Consider the following 16,620-nt stretch of genomic DNA (forward strand, 5'->3'; position numbering starts at 1 on the left):
GTATTGGCTACCTTTAACAGAGGATTTATATAGCGCGAGTCGATTGCGTCTTTAAAAAAAATACAATCGTTCTACATTACACGGTAAACGAAAAATGTTATATTTTCTTTGTAGTATTCTTGTATTGCTTCTTCTTATAGTGTCATCTCCTTGCGAATGTTGGCGATCATAATAGCTAGTTTAATTTTGGATGCCGCGCTTCTAAACAATGACTTGGTGCTTTGACCAAACCAATGTCTCAAGTTTTTCAACCAGGATGTGCCTTTGCGGGCGGGTCTCCAGTTACCTGCCACTTTGCCTTGTATGATTAGGAGTATTGGTTGTATTGGTTATTTTATATACTTTTGTAGGTGCGGGAGTGAACATTAGCATCAGGTAAGAATCAAGTAAGTCTCCTCTACTACGCATCGGATGTAATTTTAAAAGAAAAAGCACTGACCCAGTGTCTGTATGGCCGAGTAAACTGCATGTCTTGAGAATCCCATCTCTACGACTTGTTGGACTTGTGCAGAATTTGCCCACGTATTGAGGTCTTTTCGGGCTGTAATATTAAAATCATATATATATCCTGGCATTATTAAAAATGTGTTATTTATAAAAATTATAATTTATATACATATTATACAAAAATATACTTACACAGCGATGCTGAACTTGTAGAAGGACCAGACAGGACAGAAGATATTTGTATTATGTTACTTTTGTCTATTAAAGGAATTTCAGGAGGAGTTTCGAAGTCTTTATCGTCATCTGAAACAATATTAATTACAATTAAATATGAAAATGGAAATCCATTACATTACTGTATTTGCCTTAGAATACGACTCTCATTCCGCCCATTCCATTCGAAGACTTTATGTCTACGTGCGTTTCTAACTCTCGCTCGTACGGTGAAGGAAAAAATCGTGGAGGAACCGGCATGCTTTAGACCCAAACGACTGATGGAGTGTGTCAGGCACAGAATGCTGATCACCAGCTTATTAGAAAAAAAACATATGACCAAGAAATGTCAACCTTCTCAGTAATGTTGATATCTATGTTGGATACACTCAGCGCTCACAGGATCCTACAGGAGTCTATATAGAAGTTAAAAAACTTTCAGCCCGACTTGATAACATCTAACTGACATGTCTATAAAGAAGACATTACTTTTTAGAGGCAGAAGCGACGCCGTAGTCGTTCTCACCGAAATCAGTATACAAAATTTGTATGAAAATAAATTGTGAAATTGGTGTTAATTATGGAGTTTATAACAATTTATAAAAAAAATTATAACAAAAGTTTTTTTTTCTCCAAATGCGTTAGTAACATATGAATAAAAATGTTTGCATATATTTTTCATTAATTATGTATTTTATAAACTTTTTGGTAGTTTCTTTGTAGATTTAGTATAACTAGCACAATTTAACTAGAAAGTACAATTGAAAGAATCGGAACTTTTCTACCTTGACTATAATATACTTGTGTACGATAATATAAACGGATAAAATTAGTTTTCCCCCGGATAAAACACTATAAAGGTATAATACATACTAGACACATGTGCAGCCAGTTGTTGCGATATAGCCAATGCGGCTACGGCGAGTTCTCTGGGTGTGTGAGACGCGGCTAATGGGCTAGGCCGAGTTGCTAGTGCTAATAGACGACGTAGTAAAGTGCCTTCTGTGCCTAGCGAGTTTCCAGTTCTTTCTAGAGATCCTAAAGAGTCAAAAAAGATATAAGAAAAATAATTAATTTTACCGTTTTTGATGTAAAAATCAACCAACACTAGAAACGATAATTTTATGAAATCTCTCGTCTCGACTTCATAAAATCATCGTTCACTTTATAAAAGCACTAAATAATACTCTCGTATGTCAAATCGAATAAGATTTTCACATATAGGAGTCACGCGAACCTTACGCTGAAACAGTGAAAAATAATTGTTTTTGAAAATACCCTTTATTCACAAAACATTTTCTTTAAAAATTTAATTAAAATTTGAATCACATCGATTCATTTTTTTAATACAGTAAAATACATCAAATATTTTTATGAAAGTGGTTGTAAGTTTTGACAATCAGTGCTATGTTACCTGTGGAGTTATCCGGAGGTTGCATTAATACATTTCGTAGTCGTGTCCGCGTAGTCAGTAAGCCTCGTACGGCGGATAATGTGAGCAGTTCCATTTGTTGTCTTCTCAACCCATATACGTCAATGTCCGCTAAAAATTAAAATGTGATTAGTTTAGTACAGAAGTTTTTAGTAGTTATTTACAATTTCCAACATTGAAATTTTATTACACCCAGTAAGGCCAATTTAAAAAATGAAATTTAATATCTGAATTTAGTGATTTTAAAATATCAAATAACAAATAACTTAAAATATAAAACTTTGTACATAATTCATATGAGAAATAAAGTTATTTTAACCGTAATAACGTGTAGTAAAGTGAATCAATACGGACTTTAAAAGAAAAAGTCTGACCAATACAGACTTATTGGTACTGTAATTTTATAAATAATAGTTTTGTCATATTCTTATTTTTATATTTAAATAAATGAATAAGATGTTGCACGTGTCATTGCATTCGACTTCTCAAATCAACATATTTTTTTCGGTAGCATACAGTTAAAACAGTATAGTGACGCAACATCTATAACGAAGTTCTTTAGAACAGAAATTGTTTATTGTGTCAAGGCTGGTTTATTAGTCAAAGTAAATTGTAAAAATAACTTCTATTATAATTATTACAGTAAATATGTAAACGGAACTGAAAAAGTTATTATCAACCTCAAATATTTTGATGAAGTGTCAAATGTGATCTATTAAATAACTAATTTAGCATAAATACTGTAGAGATTTTTCTATTCATAATTTTTTACTAGGCTCATAGGATTAAATTGCTCAACTATATTCTTTAATACCGGGCAAATGATGTGGATGCAACGGCGAAGCCTGTGGACCAGCGCCCAATAACGCCGCACACACTCGTAAAGCGCTTTCACCGCCAACTAGCGGATGAGACAGTTTCTCACATTCTATACTTTGTACACTATTTAGATCCGTCTGAAAATGTAATATTTGATTGATCGTTTCTTAAATAAATATAGGTATAAGTAGCATTATTATTAGTAATAGAGCATTATTAATATGTTTATTATTAAATTAAATATATGCCAGAGATTATGTTATATAATCTGCGACATATATGTCGCAGTAAAGTAGTTAAATCAGAGAGTTAATTGAATCTCTAGACAGTTAATTAAAGATCGATATTCACTCAAGTCTCTAGCATTTTGATATAAATAAAGCAGCGTCGAAAACGTTTTACTATCCCTCTGACCGAAAGCCAGCGTATTGATTAATAATGTAAAACAAGACTCCACCAGGAATATTTCATTTATTATTGTTATTTCGGTGTGATTGTGAAGACCTCGGAGCTTGGAAATTCCGTGATTTGTTTTATTGTTAATGATTAGCTTGAAACGTTTAGGAAACTCGTTTCGTTCAGTCACTTGTCTCATGGACCTTTAGCGATTTAATATCGATATTTAATTAACTGTCTAGAGATTTAATTAACTCTCTGATTGAACTACTTTACTGCGACATATATCACACCGAAACCACTAAAACTAAGGTCAATATGATAATTTAACTGAAGATTATTTATTTACTAAAAGAAAAGTGTCTTAATAAATACCTTAGTAGTAGAATTATCATCGTGAACTAAAGTGATCTTAGCACGTGTAGAAAGTTGTGTTATGACCGCATTACGCGGAGGGGATCCCGCACACACTCGCTGCCCTAAACGCAATCTCCACTCCATACCACCCACTACTCCCAAAGCACCAGCTAATAAAAAAATTCATACGGTATAAGAATTTAAACAAATTCGTCTTGGATACAAAAATATTCGATATTATGTTTTTTTTTTTTTTTTTTTTTAATTTAATTTTCCCTCTACTGCCCTGCCATAGTGTCCAGGGACTTTATATTTCACTGGTATTATTTAACGCGTCGGGAATTACGCCCCGACTACATCGGTAATATTTTTATTAACAATATTCATGGGCGTTCGATATTATGTTCCTGCTTGAAGCTGCGATATTGAATAACTTACAATAGTTTATATAAAATTTCATAAGATGTTTGATAGTTATTACAATCATAAATATAAATATTACCTATTAAACAAGTATTGAGAGAGGGTGGAGCTGGTTTTAAGGTTTGCGCCAAATCTTGACTAGCATGTGGCCACCAATGCCAATCATTCGTTATCTGAAACAAAAAAATCTCGAATCTATAAATATAATTATTATTTATTAGTCACACTACCAGACACACAAAATACACTGAAACATATAAACATTATACTACAGTATTCATTTATATCAGTTGCAATTTACATGTATGCACGACATCTACAGGGACTCAAAAAAATTACATTTAAAGATTTTGCATAAAAACATAAGTTGATCGAAATAATTTTCTTTTATTTTATTTATTTATTCTCACTTCGTTGCTAGAAAGAAACACAAATAACACAATATATATATATATATATATATATATATATATTAATTACGGTGTTATCGCTAACAAGCGATCTCTTCCAGGCAACCCTAGTTAGAAAAGAAAACAATAAATAAAAAAAATAATGAGTGCAAGAAGTGCATAACCAGAAGTTATATAAAAAACAAAATTTATTTATATTAATCCATAGAACCTTAATCTAGAGAAAAAAAAAACAAAAACGTTTTTACGTTAAAACATAGAAAACATCTATAAGAGATGTAGTAGCAGAACACATAGCTTGACGACGAAAACTTTTGGACAAATTTAATACCATTTGAGCAGCCAACTGCATTTTCTCCAAAAGCAGGCTTGTGATGGGGCCGTGCCACTGGGGTATTGAGTGTAGTTGCCTTAAAAGACTTATTATAGCCGCACACGTTGCGCCAGTGTAACTAGATGTTGCGGGCGCACGCCATCTGTTGTCTGTAAAGTATTAGTAGTAATAATAATTATTAAAAAATAAATTTAAGTTGTTATATGTCAACTGTAGGAGTTTAGAAGTTTAAAATTTTTTTAAAACAATTCGACGTTTCGAGAGCTTTAATTTCGAGGTCAGCGAAGGACTCCCACAGGTGACATATAACAAATTAATATTAGTAATTAAACCTATTGAAATGTTGCCATACATGATATGGTAACATTTCAATATTGCTACACAATTAAATTTAAACCAGTCCAGGGTTAAATGAACTGATGGCCTCAGTTCAATTGTATATACCGAATATCCAGCGGAATTAATACTTATGCGACATTAATAACATGACAAAGATTTTTAAAGCAAATATATATTTTAAAAAAAAGTTTAATTTTTTTTCAAAAACAATACACGTACCGACTTCCTCCTCGTCTATATGCGCGGGCATCTGTGTGTAGTGTGAACTGATCCTTAAGGCCGGATCAGCCGCATGAGTCTCTAGCCACAGACGACCAGCAAGTGCTATTAGTTGTGCGGAGACTGTACGACGCCATTCTATTGGACCATTATGTTCGGATAGCACACTACGAAGAAGCCATAAGGCTTGAATCTGCAATTATTATTTTTTTATGACTACTACCATACGTTGAAGAGCTATAGCAATGGTCTATAACTATATGCGATAGTGCAAGTTACATGTTAAAGGTAGAACATAGAAATATTGATAAAAAACATACCTGCAAATATATCAAATCTTGTGTGATTGGTTTGTCATTTGTAGATATTATGCTGTAGCATAATTCAAACCACGAGTCTGTACAGAGGGATATTCTCATTTCCAAAGTTTGAGCGCTCGCTAGAAAGGAAAAGAGATAATTGGAAATTAATATACTAAAATGACTAACATAGCTGGTAAGCATGGAGATTCATTCAAGTATAATATAACAACATATTATTAACTTTCTATGCCTTTCTAAATAGCAGACATAATTTTTTTCTGTAACATTCGTTAAAATAATTAAAATCGGCCGGCGTTCAGACCGGTCAAAATGAGACTTTCACCTGTCCAAACAACACTACAAGTTGGCTTTTACACTTACCTCTCAACAAAGCCAATGCAGTATGCAAATGTCCAGCAAACGCAGTAGGTGGTGGTGACACATGCGCATGTGCGAGTGCCAATAGCCGTCTCTGCAGGGCAGCAACGTTTCGTCTAGCAGTAGCGCTGTAACCGCCTACACCTCTTCTAGCTCCCACTCCCGCGCACATTGCACGTACTGCGCTAGTGCAAGCCGCACGGACTTCGCTCACTGGCCACCAGTCTTGAGTCATCTCCGCTATTTATATATATGAATAAAATCAATGTTTATATTACATTTTCGCCATATATTTTCAAATGATTACGCAGAGGACGTACATATTTTCTCAAATATCAATTCAAAAATAGATTAAAAAAAAGATAAATTTAAGTCTTATTCTTATTCTTTTCTACACAATTATTAAGTCTTCTCGTGTGATAAGCATGCGTAAGATATAAACTAGCCTTATTGCCCATATTTTTGTATATATGTAACATGCGTTTTTTATATGTAAGTATGCTTTTTTAAGGTAAGGAAGTATAAATAAACCATTTGTTTAGATTAGTCAAGCAGAAAGCTAAGCAAGTGAGCCTTATATCTAACACATGACATCGTCTTTCATATTTTGATCCATACCGGTTTCACACAATGTGACACACACACAATGTTGTCCTTCACCGTACAGTGTTAAATGCGTACATAGACAGAAAGTCAATTAGTGCACAGCGGAGGATCTACCTCAGAGATTTATCCCTCAAGTCGCACGCTGAACACTGATTAGCTAAGTGAACTTGTTTGTAAAAAAAATCTTAAATATTTTAAAATAATTAAACTCAAATAGTTCAATCACTTACGTGACCCCTGCACGGTTTCATCCACAGAAGGCGGCGGAGAGGGAGAACGAGCCAGTTTGAGATCGTACTTGCCCTCTTTCCCCATACGGTACGAATTGGTACCTCCAGCGTCCCACGCTACTCGCACCCATCCATCTTCACCTAATTCACCTATTACACGTCCTTCCCCACCCTGTACACCATCCTATTAATGAAAAAAAAAAACACAAATTAATACTTGAATACCTCTCTTGTAAACTATATAGTTTACTAAAGCAAGAACAAGGAGAGATGCCCTCAACCCTGTCTGCTAATAAAATAAATACTATTGTTATTTTCAATGTTAGTCTGCTTTGAATATTATTGAACTACAATCAATGAGCTTTGTTTGGGTAAAATATTAGAGAATGAGTGGGATTTGAGGCAGAAGAGACTATCAAACTATCAACCTAGTTGAAAACACTTTTACGTCATTAAAGTAGATTATGCTATAAACCGGTAAATTATCCTCCTTCCATTCCATCCTTAAACTATAAATCTGTAAAATTATAAGCCCGTAGACTATTAAATATATTAACCGGTAAACAGTTATATAGGCAATTCATTTATACCCAAAATATATTGACATCTTTAATATTAGTAGCATTCATAGTTATAACATTTTTTAGATTGCCAAATCCCAAGGACAAAATATACCAAGGACGAGGTTTAGAATACAACGTATTTTTTATTTATTCATCATTTTATGACTTTCTTATTACCTGATCACCCCACTTCCAGTCTTTACCGCGAACCACACGTGTCCCAATCTTCATTAAAGATGCAAGCTCTGGTCCAGAGAGTGAAGCACCTCTCGCTCTAGCCCCGAGTCTCTCATCCTCGTATATTATCAAGCAATCACCTGGAAAATATTTTTTTTAACTATTGAGGTTTTGGAAAAACAAAAGATAGGACTAGGACAAGGACTAGAAGTAGTACGTAGTAAAGCAGCCTTTCAGTATTATTTATTTATTTATTATTTATTAACACTTTGTTGCATTACATAAAAGGAAAATATTAAACATAATTTAATGACAAGCAACTGGCGGCCTTATCGCTTTAGAGCGATTTCTTCCAGACAACCACTGTTAGTAAAGGAAAAAACCACTATGAGTATATTAGATAAGGTAGGCAAGAAGTGCAAAAATAAAAAAGGGGGAAAAAAAACATACTTAACAGAAACAAAAAGAAATAAAAATAAACTAAACTGATACAAGTTACATAAAACAAAACAAAAAGTAAACAGTGCACATGAATCATGACAATCTAAGATGAAGAAGATCGGTCTCACGTCAGTTAGTAGTTAGTGATATGACATGGACAGGTAATGTTTATAAAGCAGACATTTAAAGGAAGATAGAGAAGGAGCTAAGCGAATAGTGACGGGAAGTGAATTCCATAGCCGAACTGCTGAAACCTTAAAGGAATCGCCAAGAAAAGAGGAGTTATGAGATGGGATTTCAAGGGTATAGTTTTCGGAAGAGCGTAAACTATAGTTATGTGAACCCAAAAATTTTAAATCATTTATTTTATTATGTAATACACTCGCAACCCTAATACAAATAATAAACGCTTTTTAACAACTAAGAGTAAAATTAAATTATATATAAATATATTTTAAGGAATTTACAATTAAGTTCGTTATGGAAGAGCTGGGAACCCTGACACAGGTATTTTTTACTTAAAAGGGTCTTCCACATTGTAATGCATATTATGTACTTAAAATGAATAAACACATTTTATATAATTATATTACGTTTTGAAAAATTATTACGTATACAGCCTTTATGCCTAGATAAGATTGAAAATGTTTCGAACTGGCCAGTTAAAAACATAGGTAATGAAAACTTTTTCAAATTTCAATTTTAGAACAGTTTGGTATATTGCATTCATTTCTCATTTGTTTTTGTGAATTGGCGGCAAATCTAAAACTCTTGTTACACGTGAAAATGTACCTAACGCGAAAAAAATTTCGGTCAATAATTTATTATGACTTTCGTTGTAGGCTTACTTAACAACAAAGCTATTATAGGCTGCGATTAGTATTTCTAAATGAAACCCTATCTCGTGCCATTTACAGTTGTTGATACCTAAAACTTGTTATAAATTATATTTTACTTCGATTGAACTTATCTAGTTAGTAGTCCTAATTCTATATATATTGGTATGTCTAGTGGTAACTAAGCAAAACATTATCAAAAGCGCTTAAAGAATACGTAAATTAATGAGTTACAACTACCTCTTGATTTAGTTCCGTGACAAAGAAGCGATGCGTGCTGAGATGTGTCGCCTCCAATTTGCTTGAGCAAAGTAAGACAGGAACTAAGGGCTCCACTGTTAATTAGTTGTTCCAACTCTGGACCTTGACAACCCTCAATGAGGAGGGATAAGAGAATTATCAGGAACCTGAAAAAAATAAATAATGCACCTTAAATCTCTACGATAAAATAGCTAGTAACTGAGGAAAGATTTTGTAATTTTTTTTGTATTAATACATAATAACAAAACGAGTGGAAAACAAATTCAATGCTATCAACTCAGTTTAAACTTACAATCTCGTAAAAAAAACGCTTAAATTTTAAGAATAAAATAAATTCAATAGAACCAGCACATACCTCGCACGTGCCGGTTTGTTTAACAATGCGTGCGCACCATAATTCGCACTCATTTTCAATGGCAACGGTTGACTTTGTTCGCCTTCAATCACCCTAGATTTCAATTCAATTAGGATAAAATCCATTAATTTAGACTTCTCCAGAAGGACCATATACTTTAAATAGGGTATCACAGATTCTATGCCTTCCAGGGGTTTCTTCAATGGAATACTAGGTTTTAATTGTGTATGGGGTACTGAGTCCGCCATACACGCCCCTAAAATGCCGCTGAGAGCCGCGTATTTTATACTATCAGACATTGTTTGTGACGAATTAATAATACTGTTTATAATTAAATAGCCATTTCTTCTTATTTCTGCTCTTTGAATCTGCAATCAATTTAAGTACATAATTATTTAATTGTTGGAAAAAGATTTTTAACACTACTTTTACAATTCAAAAGTATTTAAGAATTACCTGACAGTATAAAGCTCTTCTTAATATATCTATATCACAGGGTTCTTCAGTAATGACAAAGTCTATTATGGCCGTCGTTATATTTTGTTGTTCCGGCGTTACTTCTTCCAGGAGCCAGTACAAATCTGAAAGTAAATATTATTTATTTACAATAAGGCTGGTTATCCAATCATAATACAGAGTCGTCGTTAAGTCACTTAAAAAATATTGCATTCAATCCAAGCCCCATTGAATTCTTCTGATTGCTAGTACATTAGTAATTATGTCTTTATGCACTATAAAAAATATTTAGTTATAGAAAATGAAACTCCAAGTTCAATACTCAATAATCATACCTTTCTCTTCACAAGCCATTCGCGACACCCACGCATTAACAAACTTATGCCTTTCTGAACTATCATCATCTTTTTCTTCATCGGCAATAATTAGTTCGTTTTTGAGATCATCAGCTAGTAACATCACTTGTTTCTCACTTTCCATTGATTCTTTGAAAATTGAATTATCCGTTATGTCATTCATGGAGCTCATTGAAATTTCATTTGTCGGAGTTTTATCATCATCCCTGTCTATTTCATCTTTTTCTTTAATTTCGCTTCTGCTTTCATCGTAATTAGATGCGTTCTTTAGTTCTTTATCATATACTCTTACTTTGAGTTTGGTTTTAATTTTGTCTTTAGTAAAATCACTATCGCCTTTTGGTTCTATTACAAGTAATTGGTTCTCTTCGATATTTTTACTCGATTGACTTGCAATTGACGATTTAATTAGCAGTGCATCACCTTGTAGCAAGCTTCCGGTTGCTTTTAACATACTCTTACTCAAACTGTTTTGTCGGTTTCTTAACTCTTTTGTTGTTGTCTCCATACTGCAAAAATGAGTTAATATGAATGAAACTCCACGTCTTCTTATGTGTCAGTATTTAAACTAAATGTCGTCTATGGGTGATAATAAAACTTAAATCAGACTACGTACATTGTATACTTACCACTTATTAAAGTCGGGCGTTTTGGATAACTTCATAACTTTGCGGAAAATTCTTTTAGAGGTTGGCGAACGATGTGATGGAGGGCGTGTGTTCAACGCAGATACTGCTGGAGAGATCGCCGCCCGAACATCGTGCAACAAAAATCGGGCCCTTTCTAATGGCGCAGCGCATACCTTAAAAATAAAATCCATTTAATTTGTTAAGAAAGAAAGCGAAAACTAATAAATTATTTATTTTATTACTACAGCTTTAGCCCACTAAAAATAATATTATGACGTATAGATATGTGCAACTTTAGTACCTACCTCCTTATAACCTCTGGATAGCTGCTGTCGAGTCCTCATCAAGGTCCATTTACTTTGTTGTACCGCTTTAACTATTTCTGACATTGCCGGGGAGAGTTTCACTTCTCCTTTTTCCATTTCTAAAAGGTTTATCAGGTATTATCACACATTTCACTAATATTCTGATTTTGACATGTTGTTTGACAGTTAATTACAGTTTGATGCATATAAAACATTAACTAACCTGCAGTAGCAGTTGCCAGCGCATGTTCTTTGAGTCCGGCGTGATAAAGTAGAACAGCTAATAAAGCCCTTCTCAATTCTTCTAGAGGATGTTCAGGTGGAAAGTGTGGAGCACAGCCTTCGCGCCTTTCACATGCCCACCATAGGTGTAATGCTAATGGATCCTATAGAAATCATTAAATATTACTTTTTTTTTATTTTATAATTTTCATACAGTATACTCCATAATACTTACGTGTAACTTAGGTTCAGCCAAAGCGTGCAATAGAGCGTCTGCCCTTGCCGGTGACGTACTAACATTAAGCCTTGGAACTCGTATTTTCAAAGACGCTTGCGGAGTGGGATGAGTCATGTTGGTTATTGGTCCTTCGCTTGCCGGACTATTACCGCCTGTGGAAGAACCGCTTCGAGCTTCGGCTTTTTCCTCTTCAAAAGGATTCGCAGGACAGGATGTCTATAAAATGTATATGAAAATTATTTTTATTATAATGTTTTCGTCTCAATGTTAAACAAAACGTCTCGATCGTCTTCAAAAGAATTGACAAATTACTGATAGAATGATTGAATAAAAAGGTAAGTCTTATTCAAGTATATAACCATTTGGTATATTCAAAGGTTCAGGTTCAAATTTAATGACGTGGAATAAGTGATACCTGTCTATCTTATGTTCCATAATAAACGTATTTTATTTTTTTACCACTGTAAGGGTATATTTTAGCATTTATTATGAAAAGCTCGACGCCGCCCATAAAAAACGCTCGATCCGGACATAAAACGTACCTATTTCTTAAACCGATAAATCTGATATTAAGTAGCCTTTCTGACAGTATAAATACAAATAATTTGGCAGGAATATATATAAAATGAATTATAGCATAAAAATGTTATAAATATTAATTTCAGAATGGTAAGAATTAGTCGAATCGGTGTCATAGCATGCTTGAAAATATATGTATGTCTGTAATTGCAAGTCAGACACTTGCCGGAGACTGTTTTGTTATAGAGAAATACATATTATGTTAATTTTGCATAATGTTGGTCGGGATTGTTTATTAAAAATAATTAAATAAATATTACCTGAAGTCCTCCTCTTAAGAAAACCGCAGATATATATGAAGACGCCTCTCTTTCAGCTTGTTGTACCGGCAGAGATCGCGCTAGTTTCAAACCACACTGAGATAGACCAAGAGTTAGATGAAACGCACACGAAGATAATACATGATGGGTACGAAGGGTAGAAGTACTTTCCTGAAATGAAAAAGATAATATAGCGTTTCATTTTAGAAGATATCGAAAGAAGGATTACTTATAAATGATCTATCTTTACGTGATAAAAAAAAACTATATACCATGATTTTTGTTTACCTGACACTTATGACTATACACTTGTGTTGTATAAAGGCCGACACACTTCTCAGTAAGGCGTGAGAGATAGGCAGCGTGAGGATCCACGCTAAGGGCCGCAGTGGCATCCGCGCCACGTAATTTACGTACTAACTCCACAGTACTAGCATTCTCGCAATCAAAGTTTTCTACGTCGTATACGTAGCCAGCTATAATAATCCATGATCCGCCTTCTTTTGTATGGTTGTGGAGGTCACATCTATAATTCAATTTTTTTATAAAAAATCACTTAAACGTTAAGCACTTACGATGTTATGTAAAAATTCTGTGGGGAATCACGTCGGGGTCACCAATTGTGGGGTATCGTATGAGTAGACACATAACAATATGTGAAGGAAAAATATAATTAAATGACCATCTCAGGCAAGCCTTGGAAAACGGCACCTTATTTAATTCATTTTAAATATAATGTAAATGCTTACAGGGCATTGACTTAAACTAGATAATAAATGCAATGTAAGAACAATTGCGCCATATATGTAGGTATCTACAATTCTAAAGCTTACAGACTTCTCCGAAGCCCTTTTCTGAGTTGCATTGAATTTTCCAAACAAAATAATATTATGACAAAAAACTTACTTTCTGACAACGTGGTTATTGCCTTGGTTCTTTCTGGAGATTAAACCAGGCCAGCCCAAAAGGTCTGCATCTAATTTTTGTGCGGATGGAAGGCATTTCGCCGCTTCGTCACATGCACGTATTATTTTAATGAAGGACGCTGAACAATCGGACATAGCGATGGCAGAGCGCGCTGCACAGGTACACACCCATACTGCTAATTCACTTACTACCCTACCTGTAAAACATAAGTTTTTTGTCAAGTATCATGAGCCATAATTTCACATCTAAGCCAATTTAGCCTACTACAAATTTAAAAAAAAAATCAATCTATGAAAATTTTGAATCAAAAAATCTCTACACAATTAAAAAGGCTCGATTTTAAAAAGAAAAGAAAGGAAGAAAGAAAACTTTCACTTTCACAACAGACTTACCTACAATATCGGCACTAATGAGATCGCATAGACTATTGAGTTGAGTGTTGTCGGCTCTGTGTACGGCAGTTATGAAACAACATAAGGTCGACTGTACGTGCTCCGACAGGAGATTGACGTATTGCGTCAAAAGGTTACGGACACCACCGCGTGTGCCCCTCCCACCACGAGACCACATGGCTTCACAGAATAATAATCTGTGGAATAAAAACTATAGATTAAGAACTCTGTAGTTTTTGGTTGCCGGGATAAGATTTACTAAATTACTGCTTACAACAAAAGGAATTGGTGATTGATTTTACATAAGTAGAATTTAAATCGGGTAAAAGAACAATAAAATGTGTCCTATACTCATTTTTGAATTTCCTGAAATTCCATCTCTAATGAAAAGCTAGTTTAGCGTTGTTTTTGGACAGACAAAGTAGAATACCTAATTATACGCGAGTACGCAGTACTATTTAAAACCGAATTTATTACATTTTTTACATTGATTCACGTTGACCAAAATTGCTTGTTAGTAAACGAAGAAAGTTTTATTTAAATCCCATCTTAGTATATTTAAAACTAGCGACCCGTCCCGGCTTCGCACGGGTGCAATGCTGATACTAAATACACTACAGAAAATCTGTGAACGTTGTATATAAAAATGTGGGTTATCCATAAGAGATAGACATATACCATCATGAACTTGTCTGTAGACCTTTTCAATGTACAATACTTAGTACATTATTTTGATAAAACTCGTAGGGTTCAGCCTGAGTTTGCAATGTAAGCGGAAAAAATTTAATTATTTACGACATCACATTAGAAACCTCAAAAATAACAGTACTTCTCCACTATTTAATGGATGTTATTATACATATAAACCTTCTTCTTGAATCACTCTATCTATTAAAAAAAAACCGCATCAAAATCCGTTTCGTAGTTTCAAAGATTTAAGCATACAAAGGGACATAGGGACAGAGAAAGCGACTTTGTTTTATAATATGTAGTGAAGTGTATACCTTTGAAAACGTATGAGGAGATCACAGCTCGGACTAACTGTATCATGCCCTTTGAGATCGTCAGTTTTGCTTGTATCGCCGTCCATTATAGATCTTATGTGCATTTGGGTTTGACACGTGGTATTTTTTATTAAATGTTTGACCTGAAATATATATGCTGTAAATGTGAAAATTCGTTATTTTAAATTATTTTCCATAAAACAAACACTTACTAGATGCATCAAAGGCACAGATGCTCCATCCGATGTTGCTTCATTGCTAATTTGATATTCTTCAACAGGCTCAACTGAAAATTTTGAATAGGCTTACCATTTTACACATTATGCAATTTAATTTACATACCATAATCATTTCAAATTATTTGTACTTTTGGAATTTAACATAAATAGAAAGAATGAAATGCAAAATAAAATAAGTATTATTAATAAATATATAATTTGATATGAACCGAATATCACAGTAAAATAGAATATCATAGCATAAAGTTATTGTAATTAGATATGTTTCATAATAAATAAGTGTACCATGAATAGTTTCAGTCTCATCAGACATGGTGGTTGTTGGACGACTGCGTTGACCGGTAACTATGTCAACTTGATCAAATTCACTAAAAGATAAAAGCAATAAATTAAATAACAATTACCTGTTTGATAAAGTATATTTTTTTTTAAATTGCTCTGGGATGTTATATCAAAAGTAATATCCTACGTGCATTTAATTGCTCCATTTATAGGAATCACTTTTAACCACTTTATTTAACATGTACAGCTGTTTGTAATTTTAAGTGTTCATGCATGTTTTTGATCACGTTATTCAACAATGTCGTGAGACAGAAATAATAAAAGTAATATGCTACAGCATGACAAGCCCCCTATATTGACAATATCTAATTGTTTGGAAATATAATAAACGGACCGTAACAGTATTTATAAAAGAATTAAAAAATCTAAATTACGTTCTTCAATATTAAAACAACAGTTCAGAAATTTTAAGGTTTGCAAAATTAAAAATATTGTATAGCAGACTTACTCGTCCAATTGTAAATGACTGTAAGGATCGGTTGAGTTAACTTGAAGTGCATTTTTTAACGCATCTCTAAGTCCACCACCGCCAAGCAAAGACCACACCAAAAGTTCGGTCATAAACCTAGCCCCTGCACTTGCGGCTACAGAGCCTAGAAAAAATTTCGAGAAAATAAATTCAATTTCATTTAGGTTTTGTATACAAACTAGCGACGATCGGTAACATAAATACTTATCTTAATATATATATTTCTTGTGTGCGAGTGTATGTGACTGAACTCCTCCTAAACGACTGGACCAATTTTGATGAAATTTTTTGTGTGTGTTCGTGGAGATTCGAGATTGATTTAGATTCACAATTTTGTCCGCTGGACAATGTTTTTTTTAAATTAATTAGTAGTTGTTGATTTTGGAATGTTTTACATTGGATCCGACAGACGGCGCTACCATCGCACTGTCAAATTTTAAATAATATTCGAATTTTAATTTTAGTCTGTCCCGACAGTTAGCGCTGCGATCAAATTAAAAAAAAGTTTTGTTATCATTGTGTTATTGTAGACCATGTGCTGGATCGTTAGATATTGTCATAACATTTGAATAATAATTTTCATCAAAATGGTCCAGAATGTTTTAGCTTATTAAAAAAAGTTTGAAATTTTCAAATTAAAGACGTATAGACAGGACAACGTCTG

General features: G+C 33.6%; 1 protein-coding gene across 1 annotated transcript in view; it reads right to left on the reverse strand.

The window, feature by feature from the left end:
* Positions 1-16,620, reverse strand: part of LOC111004313 (probable E3 ubiquitin-protein ligase HERC2) — a 48,708-nt gene that overhangs the window by 24,236 nt on the left and 7,852 nt on the right. Inside the window, exons 18-46 of the mRNA XM_022275308.2 lie at positions 15,936-16,080; positions 15,431-15,513; positions 15,119-15,192; positions 14,907-15,049; positions 13,903-14,099; positions 13,490-13,706; positions 12,872-13,109; positions 12,584-12,754; positions 11,742-11,960; positions 11,508-11,670; positions 11,285-11,403; positions 10,980-11,152; positions 10,330-10,859; positions 9,995-10,119; positions 9,539-9,906; positions 9,163-9,329; positions 7,646-7,785; positions 6,906-7,089; positions 6,073-6,309; positions 5,710-5,828; positions 5,390-5,582; positions 4,829-4,980; positions 4,167-4,260; positions 3,683-3,834; positions 2,907-3,048; positions 2,075-2,203; positions 1,534-1,698; positions 640-750; positions 440-541 (exon numbers count right to left, since the gene is read on the reverse strand). Coding sequence (XP_022131000.2) covers positions 440-541; positions 640-750; positions 1,534-1,698; positions 2,075-2,203; positions 2,907-3,048; positions 3,683-3,834; positions 4,167-4,260; positions 4,829-4,980; positions 5,390-5,582; positions 5,710-5,828; positions 6,073-6,309; positions 6,906-7,089; positions 7,646-7,785; positions 9,163-9,329; positions 9,539-9,906; positions 9,995-10,119; positions 10,330-10,859; positions 10,980-11,152; positions 11,285-11,403; positions 11,508-11,670; positions 11,742-11,960; positions 12,584-12,754; positions 12,872-13,109; positions 13,490-13,706; positions 13,903-14,099; positions 14,907-15,049; positions 15,119-15,192; positions 15,431-15,513; positions 15,936-16,080 — 5,052 coding nt within the window. The remainder of the gene's footprint in view (positions 1-439; positions 542-639; positions 751-1,533; positions 1,699-2,074; positions 2,204-2,906; positions 3,049-3,682; positions 3,835-4,166; positions 4,261-4,828; positions 4,981-5,389; positions 5,583-5,709; positions 5,829-6,072; positions 6,310-6,905; positions 7,090-7,645; positions 7,786-9,162; positions 9,330-9,538; positions 9,907-9,994; positions 10,120-10,329; positions 10,860-10,979; positions 11,153-11,284; positions 11,404-11,507; positions 11,671-11,741; positions 11,961-12,583; positions 12,755-12,871; positions 13,110-13,489; positions 13,707-13,902; positions 14,100-14,906; positions 15,050-15,118; positions 15,193-15,430; positions 15,514-15,935; positions 16,081-16,620) is intronic.

This window comes from Pieris rapae, chromosome 12 (assembly GCF_905147795.1).
Source record: "Pieris rapae chromosome 12, ilPieRapa1.1, whole genome shotgun sequence".
NCBI lineage: Eukaryota > Metazoa > Arthropoda > Insecta > Lepidoptera > Pieridae > Pieris > Pieris rapae.